Consider the following 23,502-nt stretch of genomic DNA (forward strand, 5'->3'; position numbering starts at 1 on the left):
AAAATTTTTAAGAAATTACATAACAGAAAAATAAAGCCATTCCATTTTCTTTCTATTGAGCATTCTAGCAGATGGCATCATTTGTGGCATCCCCAGAGAAGACGGAAAACAACAGAACAGCAAAAGTTAGCAAGTCAATATGAACAGCCATAACATACCTCTTACAGAACTGTATGATAATTTACCTTTTGCTTGTGTTGGTTTATTCTCTGTCAGAATGCACTATTTTTGCTGAAATGCAAATGACACTCTTCACAGCTTAATTTACAATTCAAATTTTAAATTTCATTGAGACACAGCAGTGTCTCTCAAAATAGTCTAAACAGAGAATAACTGTTAAAAAACACTTCATTAGATACTTTCTACAGGAAATTATAGGAGTTACATACTGAAATAAGAACAACCGGATGTAAGAGAGGAATGTTTGATTCTTCTAACATATCCACTAGCTGCTGGATTTCTTCAGTGGCATACTTTTTATCCTAAATGAACAAAAGTGATCAGAATTATTGAAAACATCTAAGAATTATTACATTCAAAAGGAATTCAAAGGTCCATTATTTACCAAAAAAGTTTTTTGTTTGTTTTATATATTTTAGCGCTTTTGCCAGATAAACTATGATTGTTTGAAAAAATTGCAGACTATTACCTTTAAGAAATATATACAACAAGCTTAAGGATCTTAATGAATCTCAGATATAGTTCAACTAAAACACTTCTGTTCCTATACAAGGGCCCTTATTTTGGCCACGCTGGCAATGCACAGTTAGATGACTACACACAAAGTACTCTTCTTAAGACACTTTACTATAATCTCTACAAAAGGAAATTTTAAATAACTTACAGTTGCACCTCTCTTGTTTACAGGTGGTTTAGAAATATACTAAAGGAAGTACAAAATCAGGAGAGAAGCAATGTAACAGCAGGTCAAGAGTTGATTTTGATGTATATCAGAAAAAACAAATGTCAGTACAGATAAATCAAGGGGTTAGGAAAAAATGTATTATTCAAACACGTACTTCTTACTTGCTATTACTAGTAAACTTTCGTGCAAATGATAAAAGCATACATCCTTCCTACTTACATTTATGCAAACAAAATTGTAGTACTGTCCTGAAAAGATGTTCTGTAGATGGTTATCTTGTTTGCTTAGAGATATTGATATAGTTTCAACCTGATTAAAAAAATAGATACTATTACTTTATGAATTAGACTTATATCCGTGAAAGCTTCTACAATCATCCAAGAGATTGTTAATTCAGATGGCGTAAAACTGGAAAATATTATTTTCTACATAAGAATTAAATACTGCTCAAACTTTTAGATTACTCAACAGTGCAGCACACAGTCCAACAGCCTGCAGAGATTTTTGAAAATTTTTCCTGAAATGTGCTGCTAGAGGGAACCACTCCAAAATCAGCCCTGAAAGTATCATATACACTAGAGCTACTGCCTGGATTAGGGTGTTCAATTGTTACCAGAGATGAAAGGCTGGTAATACAGTAAGACAACCAAATTATTTTAGTTCTCTGATTCTGAGCAAATCTTTATGAAGTTCAAAAAATACATATATATTGTCTTCATAAAAAAATAAAATAAATGATTAAGTATATATGAACTGTTGCACAGGTATACTGAAATTTTGTTCATGAGAATCATTTAGAATTTTTCCTGAAAAGAGAACATTTATTTTGTAACACCAACTACGAAATTGAACTTCTGCTGAAGTAAAATCAGAAATTCCAGATGTATTCACAATCTTCTACGTAATGAAATGAACTGGAGCATATTCTGCAAGACTTTTCAGAAGGTAAATGGAACATGACCCAAATAAGTAGTCCTACTTTTTCCCTAGCATACCAGAATGCACAATGCTTAAGCATTCCAGAAAATTCAAAAATGATTAAGTGTATCATTTTCCATTTAACTTGAACAATTTGATTAAGTAGTACAGCAAGATTTTGTTTTACAGCTATATTATTCAGGAAAAATAAACAGAGAGGAATCAGATTCCTCTCTTGGAAAAGTAAGCATAGCTAGGACTACATTCTGTAAGGGGTGGAATCACAAAATGGTACCAAGACAAACATATATGAGCAGTATATGCATATCCACACATCTCCTTTCACTAGTGGGTTGTTCAGCTAAAGAGCTTTTCAAATCTTCATAAACATACAATGCCTATTAGCTTCAAAAAAAAAAACCCTTCCTACACGAGATGCCAAATTCTGTCCCTTTCCTTGTATGATTTCATTGAAACTATGCATGTGTTCTCAAATGAGCACAGATTCACGCAGCACACACACTCCTCTAGTAAAATGCAAACAAGAACTTGATTAGCTATATTCATGTTTTTTGCATATCACTTCACAAGTAATTTTTCTGGTAAACTAAGTGAATTCCTAACTAGTAAAGTCAGTTTGAATTCTATGAACTGAACAACTAATGCCTCTTTATATCATCATTTTTTACTTCATTCTATTAGAATAGTAGGAAAAAAAAATAATTTAACATGCTGTTCTATAAACAAATAATAATAATAAAAAATTCTTAAGAATTTTTACACTCAATTCAAAATGAACACATTAAAAAAAGAAGGAAGAAAGCATGTCTCTGAAAAGGCTTAGTGGAGTTACATATCGATTTATTTGTTAAAAAGCAGACTCTAGAACAGCTGGGATTGTGCTACACCATCTTTCCAAAGTTCTGAAAAGTTAAGAAAAATAAAGTGATCATAACATGTATGCTACTATTTTTATTTCTCAGATCATTGGCCAGCATGGGCATGATTTTTATTTTTCCAATGATGTGTAAAATCAGTATTTTTCAAGCAGTATTTTTAAAGATTCACAGATCATTTCTGTCTTTTCTAGTTTTATCCCAGGTTTCTTGTTTAATGTTTTCAAGTTATAGAAGACATATTATCAATGATGATAACCCATGCTTTTATTCATCTCATTCAAACGATAACATAAATATCATTAAGTAATGACCTGATCCCTGATAAAATGGTTCTCCAAACTGGTGTCCAAGGCAGCTTTTCAGCCACTCTGCCCCAGATCTCTAGTGAGAAATGGGGTTTCTGTAACAAAAATGCAGGACTCAGCACTAGGTGCTGTTAAAACTCATACAGCTAGATTGAGCCCATTGATCCAGCCTATCCAGATCCCTCTGTAGGGCCTTCATGTCCTCAGGGAGATCAACATTTTCACTGAATTTAGTGTCATCTGCAAACTTAGTGAGGGTATACTTCATCCCCTCATCCAGATAGTCCATAAGGATATTAAACAGGGTCACCTCCAGTACTGACCCCTGAGGAATCCTGCTAGTAACTGGTCACCAGTTGAATTTAACTTCATTTACCACCACTCCCTGGGCCCAGCCCTTCAGTTCTTAACAAAGACTATACATGTCCAAGTGATGGGCTGCCACCTTTTCTAGGAGAAGACTGTGGGAGACAGTATTTAGCTTTGCTGAAGTATTTAGTTTTGCTAAAGTCTGGGTAGATTACATCCATAATCTTTCCCTCATCCACTGGGCAAGTCATCTGGTCATAGAAGGCAATTAGGTTGGTCAAGCAAGACCAGCCTTTCATGAACACATACTGGCTAGACCTGATTCCCTGATTGTTTCATGCATGCTACATTACTGCAGTCAAGACTATTGAGGGGAGTTTATTCTGCTTCCCATCCCCAGACTTCCAGCTCAGAGGGCTGAGTAACCTGAGGACAACAGGCCTGACTATTAAAGACAGAAGTAAAGAAGGCATTGAGAACCTCAGACTCTTCCTTGCCCTCAGTGATAACGTCCCCCACTGCAAGGCAGGAGATTCTTCCTCCTCTTGTTCTTAATTTATTTGTAAAAATATATTTTACTATCTTTAACAACTGTGGCTAGATTAAGTCCTTGCTGGGCTTTTGTCTTTCTAATCTTTCCTCTGCATACACTACTGATATCTTTATACTGTTCTCAAGTTGCCTGATCCTTCTTCCAAAGACCATAAACTGTCTTTTTTTTTCCTTCTGCAGTCTTAGCAAAAGCTCCCTGTTTAGCCAGGCCTGTCTTCTTCCCTGCCAGCTCATCTTCCAACACATGAGGCAGCCTGTTGCCTAGTCCTGAGCCTTTAATATTTCCTTCTTGAGCAACATCCAGCTTTCCTGGACTCCTATGCCCTTCAGGACTGACTCCCAAGGGATTCTCTCAACCAACAATCTAAACAGTCCAAAGTCTGTCCTCCAGAAGTTCAGGGTAGCAGTTTTGCTGACCCCATTCCAGACTTCACCAAGGAAAGAAATCTCAATCATTTCATGGTCATTATGACCAAGACAACTTCCAATCACTCCAACCATTCCTTCTCTGTTCGTAAAAAGCAGACCTAATGAGATGCTTATCCTGGTACGCTCTCTTATCAGCTGTGTCAGGAAGTTATCTTTCACACACCCCAAGAATGTCCTAGACTGCCTCCTCTCAGTTGTACCAGCTGATGTCAGGTAAGCTGAAGTTCCCGCCAGAAGAACCAGAGCTACTGACCAAGTGAACTCAGCCAGCTACCTATACATAGAACACTTTGTCTGTTTCTTCATCCTGGTTGAGCAGTCTACAACAAACTTTCAACAGGATGTTAGCCTCACTGGCCTTTCCCCTGATCCTCTCCAATAACAACTCAATCATATCACTCCCAGTATAGAGCTCTACAGAGTCAAAAAACTCTCCCTAACACAGAACCACCCCACCACCTATCCTTCCTTGTCTATTCCTCCTAAAGCACTAGACATCATCATTTAGACTCATTTAAATGAGTCATCAAAAAAGAATCAGTCTCATATCAGTAGGAATCCATTCACTTTATTCTTTCATTACCTTGTTTATGGTAATTTTATGTATGGTTTATTCAAATGCCCCGTAGGATCAAATGCTTGACCCACCCAACAGCTAGTCGTTTCTGCAATGAAAAGATCCAAAGATGTTGCAGATTTTAATTAATTCTGACACAAATGTGACTTGAAGTTATTCAATTTGGCTTCATAAAGGTATTGTTCAAACAAGTTATTTCCTTTTTCTTACTGGCTTTGAAGTGCTTATGACATTTTTGTGTTTAAAAGCAAAAGACAGAGATGCATAAAAGTGTGTTTGCTTAACTCAATGTTTAAAGATTGGACTGTTTTTCTTAACATGGGAATGTGATGTCTTCCTACCAATTGCAGAACAGTTTAAAGAGAGAAGAAAAGGAAAACTAGTAATGGATATAGTATCAGTGAGGACAAAAAAGACTTCTGCTCCATCACACAGCTACTCAGACAAGAAAAAAAAATCTTATTCAACTCTACTAACGTTTTAAAATGTGGATATGCAATTGATAAAAACAGTGATGTTCCCTAATAAATACAATTGCTTCCAGATAAAAGCTGAAAGTACAACGTTAAGTTTCATTTCAAAATGTGGATCAGTCAGTTCAGTATACAATAACATCCCATATTAACTGAGCACAAAAAGCAGATCAATAGACACAAACAAAATACATTATAAAACTACAATTACACAAATTGGGAAACCTATACTTTTGAACAGCTATTCCTGCTTTGTTTCTTTGTGTAAAAGAAAGATAATCACATAATTAAGAATTAAGAATTACTCTATTATCAGTCAAGATATCTCTAATTACCAAATGTTAATCATATTTGGGAAATGAAAATATGTGATAGCTCCATTGGCGGGAATAATGAACAAAGAAAAGATAGCTAAATGTCAGTGGAAAAGTCCATCAATTTTCAGCAATGCTTCAATAAGCATTCACTGTGAGAGAAATGCACCTCCTTATCTCTCTGCCAAAAGGCTGAACCTTACATTCACAGTTATTCAGGAATACAGCTTGTTCCTTAATTGGTTTAGACCTTAATTCAGACTTCAAAGTAACAGAAGCATTTCTTCTGTAATGTATTTGTAACAATTTGGGCTCACTGAATTCATAAACTTTAAAGAACATGGCCTCTCTGCAGTCTGGATCCAATTTCTCCTCTAATCCAATAAATATATTTTAAAAAGCATCAGTAAGATCCCTCTCTACAGCATAATTAGGCAGGAGATGATTCTTGGTAACTTCCACACCTGGTGGTAATCCTTTTTATTAAATACTCAAATGATGCAGGAGGTCTCAGAGTCTGTATTCAGAATTTAGATAATTTGTTATGAGTTGCGAGAACAAGAAATAATACTTACTTTTATTTGGCTTCTTAGTGATTCATGAAGGACAAAACCTACTTTCACAGCAGCTTCCTTCACATCAGTAATAATACAAATTTGTTGTGATAAGCTGTCTGCAACCAAGAAAAAAAAACATTTCATACAAAAAATAAATAAATTACTTATCCATTAAACATTACCTTCAATACATATACTGCTGTCTCCTGGTAGAATTTTTTCATCAGCTGTACACTTAATTTTAAGACCTCTTTCAAAGTACAATTAACATAAACACACTTACGTGTGAAACTTAAGTTCTTAAAACTTAAAACTTATTTTAAATTATTTTTTTTTACCATTTTAAAATATCATATTTAAATAATGGGTATCTGTGAAAAGATATTTGCTCAGATCCACATTACTACCATTAGATGACCACCAAGAAAATAACTTTTTGAAATATTTATGCTGCTTATCAATTCAATGCCACTGAATGTAGTATTAGCAACTTTGAAAGTGAGAAAACAAAAACGCATGATCAGCTCTCACAGGACGGTAGATCACAGGATGCCACAACTATGGGAGAAAACTTTCCACAGATTCAGTGGGCAGAAAAATATACTGAAGATAAAACAGAGTTTGCTTCTATTTAATACAGAATAACTGTATAGTCTAAAATATGGGTTAGCAGGAAAACCATATTGAATTAATTTCTTATCAGTAGAAAGCAACAAGTGGGTAGATTGAAATCAAAGAGCAAGAGCCACCTGAATTTAGTACTGGACATGAAATGCAGATAAAAGATGGATGTACATAATAAAACAGAGTGGCATTTCAGATTTCTGAAACTCAGATTCTTTGGAACTAATTTAATAAAGTAAGATTGGAGCTACTACAAAAATCCACATGTGGAAGAAGGCTGTGGAATCCAGAAAGGCACCACAACTTAAGACTGATAGTCCTTTTATAAAAGAAGTTAGCTATCAACAAGGAGTGTCAAATGTATCCAGCAAGAGGCTGCTGAATGTCTGCAACTATAAAAGCGCATCACTCCCATCCGCCCTAAACCTCTAACTTCCTGTAACATACATTAGAAAGAAGACCAGCACAAAAAGAGTAAGAAAGAGCTGCAGCTTGAATTTAATAAAGAAGAAAACTTTAAAATGAAGGATGAAAACATTTTTAAATTGGAGAAGGAATGCAATGCTGGAGCATGAAAAAATGAAAGCAATGAAAATGTACACATTAAAAAAATACTGAATGCTTTTAAAAGATCAAGAGGAACATGAAAGAAGTCTGAGAATTTTTTTTGTTTGTTTACAAAAATCAAGCTAACAAAGCAGCAATTCTCTAGCTGAAGTTTAAAAGTCACTTTCAATTTAAACATCAACTCTATCAAGTAGTCAAAAAAAATTCTGCGACAACTTAAATGGTCTGCATCTTTGCTGCATTATGGGGAAAAAAGGCTGAGCACAGTCTTTCCCTTCAAGACTGCCTGTGTGCCAGCTCTGATAAGCTGATCCATCTAGCTGTTGCACAGCATTACCACAGTGAACGCAGGAAGGCAGCAGGAGCACTGGCTACAGCTCCCTCTGACTTCAGGTAGTCTGCTGGCTGAGGGCAAACTAACTACATGCAGTATTTCACTGCTGGTTTTTAGAAGTCTGTCTAGGTGAATCAAATTATTTTGTTCTGTAGAGCCACGTTAAAGCCATGACATCCATAATATTAACATTCAGCTAACAAAATTTTGTTTCTCATCAGACTGGAAGGGACCTCAGTTGATCTCCATTACAAACTTCTGCTCAAAGCCTACGAGGACAGTCACTTAACCCCATGAATCTTGAAATTCTTTGGGGACAGAGCCTGCATAACCTCTCCAGGGAGACTACTCACTGCTTCACTGTCTTCATGTTCCTTTTACTGAATTGGAACTCCCTTGTTCTAATTTTTTTCCTTTTACCTCTTGTCTACACACTGATACTTCATCTTCCCAATCTTACCCCTCACTATTATATTACCTATCAAAATATCTATTACTTTGGCTTCTTCTTCCTCTATTATTTTCAACTTATTGCCCTGGAAACCTTCTCTTCCCAACACCTGTCTCCCATTGTCCCCTAACTTCTTCCCAGATGTACCTGATTATGGAGTAACCTTCCCAACACTACTACACATATAATATATATTTGGAGCATATTATGGCATAAAGTTAAAAATAGTTAAACTCTTTAACACTGCCAAATTCTAATCAGTTGAACGTTATATGCCTCTGGGAGGAAAGTAGGAGGCTTTTTTTTTTCATTAAAGATAAATCTGATACAGGATTTCAGAATTTATTCAATTTAAACTGCTTTCTCTCTACAGTAGACTCCTTCATGTTGCATCAGGCAACAAAGCAAAGATTCCCCAGCGGGATTTTACCTTCCCTACTTCAGGCAACCCTAGTGCAGACACACAGATCACCTTGTACAGGCAATAAAGAAGCATTTTTAGGAAGGAATTTATCTGGCACATTTCAGTTATTCACTTTCAAAGAAGATTAACTGCTCCCAAGACAATACTGACTAGATCACCACCAGCTGTAACAGTAGGTACCAGATACTAGCTTAAGATATTAATATTTAATGTCAAAAATACGTACATTTTGTTACAGGAGTCCCAACTTCACAAATTTTTCATTATTTTCTTTCCGCAGACTTTGGGTATTTACCTCCCAGTTCATTATCCTTTATACTGAGCACCTCCTATACATGTTCCTTCCCCTGTTACTGGTACACATTAATTTCTTCCATAAAGTTTTATTTTTGTAATTTTATTAGACAAAGCATTCCTGATAAAATTAAAAATTTCCTCACATTAGCTTCTAGTGACATAATATTGAAATATTACAATTAACCTGTACAGATTTGTAAAGGAAATCAATTTGGTGGTCATCATTTTAGGAACATTGTTACTCCCTGGCAACAACTGTTTGTTCAATTCCCACATTCGACCAAAGTTCATGACAGTAAAATAAAGAATTGCTATGCAGACAACTGTAAATACATAGTGATGTTAAATATTTAAATTTTATACTCAATATACTAATACATAAAGAAATTACAGGCACATATATTAAAAATTCCCCTTTCCTAACAGCCCTGCAAAAATGCCATTAACAGACTACGCATTACTTAGGAGTTTTGCTTGTATTATCTAAACATTTGGCTGAAATACAGGCCTCCTGGTTTCTGTAGCACTGTATATATTAAGAAAATCTATAGTTGAAAACTATTTAATCCCTTGTTCAGAGAAGCTGTGGATTTCCCATCCCTGGAGGTGTCCAGGCTGGATGGGGCTCTGGGCATCCTGATGTAGAGCCTGATACAGTGGTTGGCAGCCCAGTTCAAAGCAGAGGGTTGGAGCTCAATGACCTTAAAGGATCCATTCAACTCAAGCCATTCTATGATTACTCCAGTGCAATGAATGCACATAGATTGCACCAGACTCATTTTTGAAGTGTCACAAAAAGATCAATGTAACCTATTTTTGCTGAGAGCAAAACAATAAACAACATAGCTTGAAAAAGAATTCTCTAAAATCTTCAGAAAAGTATAAGAGAATTTCAGCTAGGAAATGTAAACATTTTAACTTTTGGAAATTAAAATAACCAAAAATATCTAATAATTTTTGTTTACTCATTCCACATTGCTTTGTAGCCACAAAAACCAAAAACAAACTTGATACTGCATCTACCAATACTAACATACAAAAAGGAGAGGAATATTCAGTGACAGAAGATGAGGAAGAGTGTTATTTTCATCCAGCAATAACTATTCTGAGGAATACCTCTTCACCTGCTATTCTATTTCTTTGCTGCAATGTGAAAAACAGCCACTGGCTAATGGGCACTACTACAGTGTACTCATAGGAGTGCAGCCTTTAGGATGATCTTTTCTTTGACAAAAACAAAAAACAAACAAAAAAAACTTGTCTTTTTTAATCACACAGATTCTTCATATAGCACAAAACATTGTAAGTAGCTATAATAGTTCAAATGTATGAGCGCTGCTCTGAAAGTAATATCTCCTATTTTATAATGCTGGCCCACAATGTCAGAGGCAGATATTGGTAGCATGACACTAGAGGTTGAAATATTTCCACCAATATTTCTTTACATCATGTTGCTGTGAGACAGATGGCAGCAGAGGGGTAATCCAATCAAGTGGCATGTGACATGGAAGTGCATATGTAGCAAAGGTACATCATTGAATTCCTCCATGTAGGAAAATGGCACCCACTGACATTCACTAAAGCTTGCTGAACGTTTATGGAGACAAAAAGGTGGATGTGAGCACAGTGAAATTTCATCTGCGTGGGCAACATTTTCCTTGCAATAATGCCATCACAGTAGTGTGAAACAGTGAGTCACCTTCTCTGGTATGGATTTTTACAAGCACAGTATGCAGGCTCTTGTTCGTTGCTGGCAAAAACGCACAGATAAGGCTGGTGACTATGCTGAAAAATAGTGTTTTGTAGCTGCAAATTTGCACTGTGAAATAGCGTTATTGTGCTTTTTGTATCTGTTGTATTTTCCACAGAAATAAATAAGCAGCATTACTTGCAGAGTGACTTATTTTTCTTTCGACTTGCAAAATTTAATTGTGTACACATCTATGGAAGCAGATACTCATGCAGCCAAATAGGAAGGCAAAGTATACAATCTGCAAGTGTACATCTGTTGAAAAGTCACTGCAGAATAAGGACCCTTAAGAAAAACCAGGAGAGGGAAAGAGTCAAACCCTAAATTACGTTTCTGTTTTACTGAGAAGAAACATTTAAAGTTTACACGTTGGAACTAGAGTTCAAAGATACTTGCCCTGAGGGCAGTAGTCGTAATGGAAATATTTTTAGGATGTTTTGTATTACCCTGATCTTAACTGCATTTCTAGATGAGTCACCCTTATTGTAAGATGATGTTTTCTTCCTTGAAGACTATTAAAAGTAAGCATGTGGCACCTTGTCTGTATACTCTACAAGCTCTTACCTCCTTAATTAAGAAGAGCACTAAGTTAATGTTTTAAAAAATTGTTAGCACTGAGATTTTCATAAAGTGGTTGTTTAAAAGAAACTAGAGGAAATAAGCAAACTACTAATACATTTTATGAAAACAGTCTCAAAAGATAAATAATAGTCCATTTACATTACTGAAGTATTTCACTTATTACCTTGAATGAAAATGACATATTAACTTATAAATACAAATCTGTAAAGTACAATGCATGTATGCACGTACATTTTCCTTACTTCTACTTGAGTAAAGTTTAACAAGCTGAAATTTGTCCATTATTACATCTAATTAGGCTAGCAGTTAAAAAACTGGCTGTGCTTCTGCAAAACACTCGGGACTTGCTTCTTTTTGTAATATGACTGACTAAAAAAGCAGTCTCGTAATTATAGACACATGATTAATTGTATTTTTTTTTCAGACATTTAATTGCCAGGTACTTGTTACCATAATCATTTTTCCTGTATTGGTTTAATTAAATAATTATAATTTAATATATGGACAAAGAAATGCAAAAGTGCCTCAAAGGAAAAATAACAGCAAGTTATGTAGTAGTTCAAACTGAACCACAAATAACATATTCCTTAGCAAAACTGTCCACAGGCACAAATATAACCTTAATATTCTAGCATAAAAACTTAAACATTTGAAGATCAGTTGATCTACGCTTAAAAGTCAAAACAAGTCACTATTTAAAACCAGAAAGTGAACAGTTGGCTGAAAAATTCTCAAATAAGTACTTTAAATATAGCTTAAAAGGATTTTCTAAATAAAGCAATCACATTAACAAAAAAGATAAAGTATTCTCTGAAGTTGAAGGAAATAGCAGTTTCAAGTCACTATTAAGTATAAATGTAAATGATACGAAATTTGGAGCACTGATACCAAAGTTACATGTGTATATACACACTCTTGATCACTCCTAAATTCCTCTTGTGACAAAATGTGCATCTAGCAAAGTAAATTACATGACTCATCACTGAAGAAATGAGGCGCTGTGAAGACTCCCCAGCAGTGGGAAGCCAGTGTAAGACCAGTGCACTTAGTGCCCTCCATCCCACCAGCCCACACATTTATCTTTAGGGACTCTTCCAGAGGAGCTTAAGATCATGCTATGTGGCACGTTCAGATCTAATGCTTTGCAACCCAGCCTGACAGCATCATACAGAATTGTGCGTTCAGGCATTCTACTCAGTCTGAACCTGGGGCCTGAATCCACCCAAGTATGTGATACAGGACCACATCCTCATCAAAAACTCAACTCAAAGAACCACATTCATGTAGATCACCATCCCACAGGTAACACCATTCATATCCAAAGTGATATCTAATATCAGGAACTGGCACCTATACAAACAGGGACATCCTAGTAGTACAGTGCTTCTGAGGCCTACCAGACCAAACACAAAGGTTCTGCCCACTACGCTCAGCAAGGTTACAGACAAAACTTAAGCAAAAGCATCTAGCAAAAAACAGTAAAGAGAAAATAGATATTTCTGCTGTAAATATTTTTCTAGGAAGTTATCATCATCCCAAAGATGGAAAAAGAAAGAAAAAGAAGTGGAATGTTTCCAAAAAAACTATCTGTGAGGATGTCTCTAAGGAGTATGTGGAAACTCACAAGCACGTGGGCCTCTTGCTAGCACAGTAGTATACTTAGGATACTGGTGACTTCTACTACCCAAATTCATATCTCTATGCAGGCTGGAGTTAGCAGAAGAGCGCTGCTGAAACTCTCAGAAGAAAGACTGCATAGCAACTGCTCCTTTCTTGCAGCAGTCACTTTCCCATCAGACTCCATGACACCTGCATGACTCTTATAGTTCCCTAACACAGAAGCTCATAAATAGGGGCACCTATTTATGCTACCACACAGCAGACGGCTATCTAAGTTATGGGAGAAAACACAAAAGGGTAATGACAAGTAGGAACACTTCATACTGAGCTGGGTAGAGGGTTCTGCAGTCATGAGAAAAGGATGTTATGCACCCAGCTATCCAGCTAGTAGAAAAGGCCTAACAACTCTCCTTGGCTTGCAGGATGGCTGCCATTCTGGAAGGTGACCTCTCCTTGACCATTTCCCACAGGTGCAACACAACAGAGTAAAATACAGCTAATAATATTTATTGTATAAAACTAAGGTTTCTTCATTAAACTCATTATTGTTGTAACCACGTGACCACATGATGCAAAACGCAGGAACAACAAGGTAATGCTTCACTAGATCTAAAACTAAAATCTTCCCTTAAATATATATATATTCATTGTTTCATAAACTATGAATAAAATGCTTACCTAATTTTAATCTACACGGCTCAATTCTCTGCTACAAAACTAAGTCTTATCATATCAGCTGAAGATGTGGTTTTCGAAGCATTTTCAAGGGCACAGAAAAGATAAGGTACAGCTTTCAAAATGCAGATGTGGACACTAACAGCGTCTGCTCAAAACTTCATTAAATATATTTAATTATGTAAAATAAATCCAGTGTAGAGTGTTCTCATTATCTAAGGGCTCTTATTTGCATAAAAAGAACATGAAGTTTCCCCTTCCTTAGCTCCCGCAACACTGTGAAAGCAAATCTAAACTTTAAGGATCTTAGTTTTTTCATACAGACCAGGCACAATAAAAGACTATTGCGGTTGCTGAAGCAAATATATTAAATAGTGGCATAGTAACAAAACATATAAGTGAAGATCAAACAAGAGATTAACCTGATTTACCATTATGCAGGTCTTTATTTCTACTTAAAACCACATAAATTTTTTACCATAACCAACAGCTGAAAAAGACCGTACCACCTATTGTGAAAGTAAAAAATGTGATAACATGATGAAATACACATGTAAAATATATATCTGTGAACAGTATGAAAAAAAATGAGCAGTCATTTACAGTATTCTTGCCCCAATTATAAATGCATAGGTCCCACTAAAAGTAACACCTCCTGCTTATTTCTATGGAAACTACAACAGATGAACATTGTTCTACTTGATCCAGTAATGTCTGAGTCTCAGTATTCAACAGCAAAGTAAATATGAAAGATACGTAGGAAAAGGAGAATGAGAACAAAATTAACACGGAAATATGAGTTTGCTGAGATTTACTCCAAGTTGAAGACTGAGCCTTTGCCAAGATATGATCAACACTTTACATGCAGTTGACTTATTACTTGCATCATTTTATGCTGATGTGATTGGTTTCAAAAGGCCTGAATAACAAAAAGCACAATTCTTGATAAATATTTTCAAATATTGTAATCTAACAATAAATTCAAGCAACTGTACCAGACTCTAATTTCCTTACTAATATTATAATTAGAGATAATTTTATTTTAAAGTCTCTACTACACAGATAATTTTTTTAAGAATATAGATAATACTTCAAATTTTAAAAGAACCTTCACTGTAAATGCATGCATAAACTATCTATCATAGTATCCTATGAGTAGGAATTCATTGAGAATTCTCATACAGGTATAGAGAAATTAGTATATTGCTAGATAAAATGAATTGGATGCTGCTGGTAAAAATAGAGTCTCAGAAGATTTATTTAATACTTTACTACTATTCTAGCGTAGTACTGATGACAAAAACTAATGATTTAACTGAAGTTAAGTCAGTGGAACAAATCAGATCTCTAGTTAGTTATGGACAAGCCTAATGACTGGTGGAATACGATCTATAGTTAGACTAGGAAAAAAGAAGTCTTTTTTTAATATAATTAGTTTTGCAATTATCAAAGATTGGAGACTTCCCTCTGTTCCATTGAACCATTACTAAAGTATTACTTCTAATTCCCACTCATCAATGAGATAAAAATCATGTATTGATTCTATATCATACTACACCACGAAATTCCTGTTTTCCACATCGATTTGTCCTATTAACTGTTTTTTTTCTTGCAACTCATTTCACTTATGTGACACGCAAAGCAACAGTATGCAAGCTTTCAAAAATTTATAATCAAGCTAAGCTGTTTTATCAAGGAAAGATCAAATAAAATTAAGTGAAAACTACTACACAGTATTCCAAGAGCACACCGATTCTTTGATAATCACTAAGTCAAGCCAAGAACTTATACATTTTATTTGCAAAAATCTCTTACAGGCAGAAATAATTCTGATTGGATAATATTTGTAAATACCCAATACCATCTGTATATATATACAGATAGATAGATAGATAGATATAGATAGATCTCTCTCTTCTCTCTCTCTCTCTCTCTCTCTCTATATATATATATGAGTGGGACAAATTGCAGAAAAAACATACGTTGAGAACATTTTCTATTTTAAGTCAGACTACATCCCCATTTTTCAAAGCTTCCCATAAGTTAAAAATACTGCTTGGAAAATATTAAGTAATCTATCTAACACAATAAGAGCTGATTACCTGAACAGGCTGGATTTCTGGGCTGAGACCAATGGGATGGAGTTCAACAAGAACAAGTGCCAGGGCCTGCACTTTGGCCACAACCACCCCAGGCAATACTACAGGCTCAGGGCAGACTGGCTGGAAGACTGTGTGAAAGAAACTGATTTGGGAATGTTGATCAATGCTCAGCTAAACACGCTCAGGTAGCCAAGAAGGCCAATAGTATCTTAGCGTGTATCAGAAAAGTATTGCGAGCAGGACTAGGGAAGGTAACTGTCCTTCTGTACTCAGCTCTGGTGAGGTTACTAGTACTCAAGTATTGTGTTCAGTTTTGGGCCCCTCACTATAAGAAAGACATCAAGGCCCTGGAGTGTGTCCAGAGAAGATCAATGACACTAGTGAGAGGTCTAAAGCACTAGTCTAATGAAGAGCAGCTGAGGGAACTGGGATTGTTTATTCTGGTGGAGGCTCAGGGGAGACCATATTGCCCTCAACAATGACCTGAAAGAAGGTTATGGCAAGGTGGAATTGGCCTCTTCTCCTGTATAAGTAGCAATAGGACAAGAGAGAATGGCTTTATGTTGCTCCAAGGGAGGTTCAGGTTGGATATTAGAAAAAACTTATTCTCTAAAAGAATGGTCATGTGCTTAAGCACATTTTACTCATCTTAAAACTTTTCTTAAAGACATTTAAAACAACAGTGTACAAAAAAAAAAAAACCTATAATAGACCCAGGAATACGCAAACTGTAGCAATAAGGACAAATACATACCCTTAATAATTGATTCAGCTGCATACAGATCCCGCTTGTAGGTCACCTAAAGGACAGACAAACCTCATTAGATTTAACACAGCAGGAAGGAATGCAAAACCAATAAAACAATGCCTTGAAGGCAATTCTTTACATTTAAAATACTAAATGTAAAGAAATGATATTGTCAATTTCTTAATTATGATAAAATATCACTGGCAAGTCATGAGAACAGAAGTTGCAGATACTATTGGAGAACCTGAAACATTTTTAAAAATACTCAGACCCGATTAGAAATCATTTGAAAATATGGCTACTTTTAACCCTTTAACAAATCGTTGAACTATGATATCACACCAATTTTCATATATTCTTCATAATTCCTTAAAAAAACGTATTTCTAATCTGCAATTTCATCATGAAATAGATTCATGTTGAAAGGACTTGTGAAGATTAAAAACCAGCCAGGTAGAAGCCTAGTTATTTCTTTTACTGATATGGGTGATTTTTTTCAGCACTGTAAAATTATTACTACTAATGAGAGCCTTGTTTCTTGTTTCCATATCCATGGCTGACACAAGGTATTTTTGTCCACAATAAAAGCTTGCTAGCTACTGTTAACCCTAAAGCATTTTCAAAGTCTCTACCTTCCTAGAACAATTCTACAGGTGTGGTCTAAGGTTTGGGGTTTTTTTGTGTGTTTTTGTATTTCGCTGAAATGAAATGCATGCCTTTTGCTTACATTAGTTTATCAAATACTTCTTAATTTACTTTTCATACTTTGTTTGCTTCTGATCAATTATCTATTTACTTGTAACTCCATAAAACTTTGTGTCCTTAGCAAAAAAAAAAAAAGCATAGGTAAAAATGTATCAGATTATGTATCAATATTATGGAGTACAAAGCTTCTGCCTGTGGTGAAAACTGTAGAAAATATCTAATATCCAGTTATCTAATTTTTAATCTATTAATGACTAAAACAGTTATAGTCATCTTTTATTTTTAATTAAAACGCCATGTAGCAGAAGTGAAATTGCTGCCAATGAAGTACTACATCAACACTAACATCTTATGAGCCAAGACTATAATCTTGTAAAACAGGCTTGGAGTCGATTTCACAAAATAAATACAACATTCCATGTTGGTTATATTAATTACATTAGTCCACTAACTCTTTGATAATCAAATTCTGCCTGTAGCAGTATACTCCTTATACTGCTGATCAACATCAAATTTACATACTTTAAGTACTCAGACACTATATTTTCATGTGACAACATTCGTTTTCATATAGTCCGCTCAAACACCCAGCATTTCAAGACATTTTTAATGCATTTGTTGTAGAACAGAAATTGCTGTATCAAATATTAACACAAATAACTCACCAATGCAGAATATGAAACCAACACATGTTTATTCCCCAAAGGCAGACTAGTCTTTATTAGTAAACCTCTCTACCATTTTGTATTATAAACAAACTATTGTATCTATTTTATGAAATCCAATATATGCTATATTTGAAAAACCTCAGAAATGCTGGAGAGGTGTTTGTTTGTTTTTTGATTCTGTGATACTAATAATTCTACCAGACTACTGTCATTTCAAGAAAATAACAAATGCACACAGAAACAATCTTTTCCAACAGCTTTGAGTTATTTAATACTACAGTTTGTGCACCTAATACATGACGGCTGATCCAAAAGTAGCGCTCCTGTTTTATTATGTTGGCCCACAGCTTACGGCAGCAGAGGTTGAACCTTCCTGCCAATACTCCGTTACATTTTGTCTCTGCACAACAGATGGCAGCACAGGGGCAGTCTGACAAAACAGCACCTGAGATGGACATGCATATGAAGCAAAGCTGCATCACTGAATTCCTCCATGAGGAAAAAATGCACCTGTTGATATTCACTGACACTTGCTGAACATTTATGGAAACAGTGAATGTGAGCACAGTAAGGTTATGGGGTGACGTATTTCAGCAGTGGGAACAAAGATGTAAAAGACCAGCCATATTCCAAACTGCCATACACAGCTGTCATTTCACGAAATAAAGAGCAATTCAATCAGCTCATCTTTGAGAATCAGCAGATTACAACCAGAGAACCATGTACAGAGCTGAACATTGGCTTCAAAGCACTGAAAACAATGGCAGCAATATTGGAATATCACAATGTTTGCACCAGATGGGTCCCATGATGCTCGCACAGGAACAGAAGATCATACACAAGTTTGTCAGAACCAACTGAATACAAGGCTGAAGGTGACAGTTTCCTGAGCTGAATCCTTACCAGTGATGAGACATGGTGGCATCACTACGAGCAAGAATCCAAACAGCAGTTCATGGAGTGATTCTTCTGTATTTCCTAGAGCCCAAACAAATCATCAAATCTGACCGCTACACTGCAACACTGACTGAACTGAAGGCTCAAACTTCCAGTGTCAGGACAGAGAAGACGACAGCCTTTCTCTTGCAACACAATACTGTCAGGCCCCATGCTAGTTTGAAGACTGTGGAACACACTAACAATCTTGGATGGATTGTCCTACCACACCCCCTGTATAATCTGGATTTGGAGCCTTCTGACTTTCTCTATTTGGACCAATGAAAGATGGACTGTATGGACAACATTTTCCTAGCAATGACACCATCACAGCAGATGTGAGATGGTGGATCAAACAAATAAATAGGAAGCATGACCTTTGTACAAACAGAATTCTTATAAACACCATATGTGTACTTTAAAGATGCAAGGTCCACAGAATGAAAATTTTTATAACACCTGGTATACACAAACTGTTCTCTACATGTTAACTGACTGCAGTTTTCCTGTTACACATACTCTGAAACCTCAAAAGATCTTTGAGGTATTACTACTTCAGTTCTCATCTACCTGGATGGAATATCCTTTTTCCTCTCACTGAAATAAAGCAACCAGGCCATCGGAACAACATCAGTTCTTGGCATATATAATATTGTGCATCCTAGTATTAAAAATCTTCATAGAAAACAAACAACGACATATTATAAATCATGTAGTTATAAAAGCTATGGAAAGACAATCTTGCTTCTGAAAGACGGTCAGTAATAAACAGCTCCTAACTATTTCATAGGTAGAAATAAATTGAGAAAACTGGCAGTCTTCTGAATTTCATCAAACTTTACAAACTGAGAAGCGTTTCCCCTCTTTAATGCAACTGCCTTGAGTCACCTGCCAAACGCTGGCATAGAATGGCTAAACAGCATGGTATAGAGTGACCAACACAAGTGTGCTATTCAAACAGGAAGGAGCTATATGCCTCTGTAGCTTCCAAAATTTATGTGCATTTGCTGCAGAAAATTTTACAAATCTCATCATTTTTATGACTTGAATGCTCTGATAAACTTTACAAATGTCACTGACTCTTCAATACAAAGGTAGGGAACAGAGTGTTAGTATGTTTAAGAACTTTAAAGATACGACACCAGTATACTTACATATACTATGTAAAACAGATTGGCTGCTGTGCACCATGTGCAACACAGAATTTGCACATAAATGGGCGCTAATGTCATTGTCATGCACCACACACTTCAGTCAACACTGAAATTCTTTTTATCTGGTCCACAATATTTTCATCTTTTTGGGCGGAATCTCCTTCTCCATGATATTCTTGGGTATGCCACTAGCTAACAAACTTCTCTGTCCAAAATCTGTGTGGAGTATACTGAGGAGTCCAATCAACTGGGCTGTAATAAAGTAGATAGAACATAAATGGAAGTAATTATTTCCCTGTACTTGGTACTGTTGGAAAGACACCTGAGTGCTGTTTCCAGTTTTGAACTGTTCAGTATCAAGCACTGATAAAGTGGAGCAAGTCTAGAAGAGGGCTGCAAAGAACTTGGCTTGTTCAGTCCATAGAACAGAAGGATAAATGTAGGAATGGGTCATATTACTGGTTATATAGTAAACTAAGCTTTTCTTGCAGGCTTTTTCTGTTCTCCTCTCATCCTTTCCCACTGCAAAAGGCAGCAAGGGAAATGCTGATCAGATCTTACAGAAATACAAGTCTGTATGTAAGGACAGATAATCACAGGAATTGTTTTTACAGAGATTACATGAAATTTCTATTCTTTGATAGACTGAAAATTCACAGGGACAAAGCTCTCTCTGCACAGCCAGATTAATCTAACTAATCTGGCCCCTAGATGACATCCAGCTACTTCTTTCAATCTTAATTATTCTGTAAGTCTAGTTCATAAGACTTCGTGCTGTCTACTGGGCATTAATAGCTTCTACAGATAATAAAGAATCATAGATTCTGGATTTTCTGGATTGAAAAGGACCTTAACGATCATCTAGTTTCAACCCCTCTGCTGTGGGCAGGGAATCAAAACATTACAAAGAATGAATTGAACATGGATCTATTTTGTTATCATTCACATAAGCGTTATGATATTGCATGGCAGAATCTGTCCTTTAGAAGACCAAAAAGGAAAGCAGACAATCTGTTTCAGAAAGATTATCTCCACAGAAAAAATCCTGAAAGACTTTTAGGCAACCAATGTGTAAGTAAATTTTGCTGCTAAATGGCACAGGAAATTTGCAGTGCAGATTCAGGAAATTACCTTTCTGTTTAAGATTTATGTTCATATTATTAGAAATCATGTCCCAGTGGAGAAAATTTACTGTCAGAGACAGATGGAGTGATTGGAGCTGCTTCCAGATCCCTCAACACGGTAACAAGAAAAAAAAAGAAAAAAAAGGAACATTTACTAATTGCATGACATAACAGCTACTGACAAAGAATAATGGATTACAATCCAAAACAATTAAATGATAGATTTACTTAAAAACTACAGAGACATATTGTTTGGCACCTGAATACACACTTGTTTTGTCAGTTGTTAGGAACCCCACAGACTGTCAGATCTTGATATTTACCAAAAAAAAAAAAAATCAGCTTGTTTGAAGAGGTCTTAAACTCTCCAGGGTTTTTGAATGTAACGAACTGTTCAAAAATCAAACTATTTCTAGCCAGGTATTTGACATCAGAGAACAAGAAATGTTTTCATAGAAAAAGCAGAGGAAAACAGGAAAAGAATTTAGAGGAAGCAGGGGAAAAGTTAATTTCATAAAACAATATTCTTAATTTTATAGATACACATACATAGTTTGACAGATTCTCAAACTATTCAAGTGCCTAGCTTGTTTTGCTAGTTCCAAATACATGCTGTTTTCATTAATTATCTCAGATAACATCTACCCAAGTCCATCTACAATGATGAGCCCAAAACAGCTCATGATAATCCAAAACCAAAATGAACTTAGTAGGTTCAAGTAGGTTCAAGGTTATTATTAGCACAATCTATGATATATGAAAACAGCTTTGAGAGGAAAGACAACGTGAATCAATAACTGATATTTTATTGATAATTATCAGAATTTTAATAATATTAATAGCCAATAATACATTATTTCATGAACATCATTTTTCCCATAAAACTCCAGTATAATTTATCCTCAGTAGTGATTATTTTATGGACAAAGAAATGATAACAGGTTAAATAAACAAATCGCCCAACCAACAAATTCACCCAACAGATAACACCAGAGGCAGTAACATAATCCAACTCAAGGTCAGAAGACTAAGTAAAGCAACAGAGTTCTTTCAACTCTATATTTTGTAAAACTAGCTTTGTTTATTTCCAGAAGCCATAATACGATATTGGAGTTTGGGACAGATGCTCTTCTTTTTTGATCTTGAAACTCAAGTAAGCACATGAAAGCTGCTACCAGAAACTTAATCCATATTTTTAGGAATTAACTCTTGTGATGTGGCCTACAACCACATAGATGGATTCAAGAGAATATTAATTCCATAGTCTTTATCAGCTACTGGCTGAAGTACTCATTAAAAATTCCACTGTTCTCTCAATATACTAAATTTCAGAATAGCCTCCACATTTCTACTTGAAAATAGCTCTCCAAAGAGTAACTATTACTCTTTTCATTACAGCAACATGAAAGTTCTGAGTTTACAATACTGGGAGCAGTCAAAAATAACCCTCCACTGTAACCAGAACTCTTCAAAGTATCTTGCAAATCTAGTTTCCCTTCCCCAATTCTGAAAGATTATCATAAACTATTATATTTCTTTATTATCTGGTTTAGCCTTTGAATGTTGCAAAGGCTGAGAATCTCCATCATCAATGCTATGATACTCTTAAACTGGTTTCTAAAATTTAAGACAGTAAGACTACTACCAATCTGTATAAGAATGCTTATCAAAGGATAAACGTATGAGGAACGTTTACTTTCACAAGCTTTCAAAAGTAAAAGTTTTATTTATTTGAATATTCATTAAAGAAAATTGACCTCTTAATTGTCAGAGAACATTCTTTTATTTTCAAAATTCTGAAATTCAGGAGAAAAAAGCATAACTATTACACTTCATATACACTTGAATTTTCATGGTTATAGGAAATCTATCCGAAATGTTGCCTTTATTAACTTCAACAAATGTATAAGGAAATAGAAATGTTTACACTCTTTACCTTCCAAAGGTCAGCTGTTCCTTCAACAAGCTTAGCATTTGTTTTACAGTATTTCAGAGCCAGATGCAAACATTCTGTTCCATAGTCCAGATCATAGTCTGTACACTGTTAGAATTTAAAAGAACATTTTATTAGTCTTAAAGAAATGGTGTTGTTTTTTTTTTTTGGTAATAAAAGTAATAAAACATTTTTCTCAGCAGTCCAGTCCATTTATCAAATCCCTTCTCAGTCTTCTTTTCCCCAGGCTGAACAGACCCAGGTTACTCAGCCTTTCCTCACATGAGAGATGCTCCAGGCCCTTAAAGTAGTATCACTACTTCCTTTTCCAAATTATTTATGAATAAAAGGAACGGTACAGGGCCCAGCACAACTTCTCAAAAATGCAGTGGCAATTTCTTACTACTAAACTTGGTCATGTACTCTGTCTTGTTTCTTATCTTACGAAATCATTTACTCAAATAAATCCTTCCCTCTTATTCCCCATACATTGTTTCATTATCAAGCCCTTGGTAAAATATCTTAATACATAAGCATCATCAATAACTCAGCGTCCTCCAGGATTCCAAGCTGTTAAGAATGAAATGATATGTGAGTTAAAGACGACTGA

General features: G+C 35.4%; 1 protein-coding gene across 1 annotated transcript in view; it reads right to left on the reverse strand.

Annotated features, from left to right (window-relative positions):
- The window catches only part of CRPPA (CDP-L-ribitol pyrophosphorylase A), a 99,951-nt gene that overhangs the window by 40,568 nt on the left and 35,881 nt on the right, over window positions 1–23,502 (reverse strand). The window contains exons 5-9 of the mRNA XM_031553916.1: window positions 22,896–23,000; window positions 16,379–16,424; window positions 6,217–6,314; window positions 1,085–1,174; window positions 390–482 (exon numbers count right to left, since the gene is read on the reverse strand). Of these exons, the coding sequence (XP_031409776.1) occupies window positions 390–482; window positions 1,085–1,174; window positions 6,217–6,314; window positions 16,379–16,424; window positions 22,896–23,000 (432 nt within the window). The remainder of the gene's footprint in view (window positions 1–389; window positions 483–1,084; window positions 1,175–6,216; window positions 6,315–16,378; window positions 16,425–22,895; window positions 23,001–23,502) is intronic.

Source organism: Meleagris gallopavo, chromosome 6, assembly GCF_000146605.3.
Source record: "Meleagris gallopavo isolate NT-WF06-2002-E0010 breed Aviagen turkey brand Nicholas breeding stock chromosome 6, Turkey_5.1, whole genome shotgun sequence".
NCBI classification, from domain to species: Eukaryota; Metazoa; Chordata; class Aves; order Galliformes; family Phasianidae; genus Meleagris; species Meleagris gallopavo.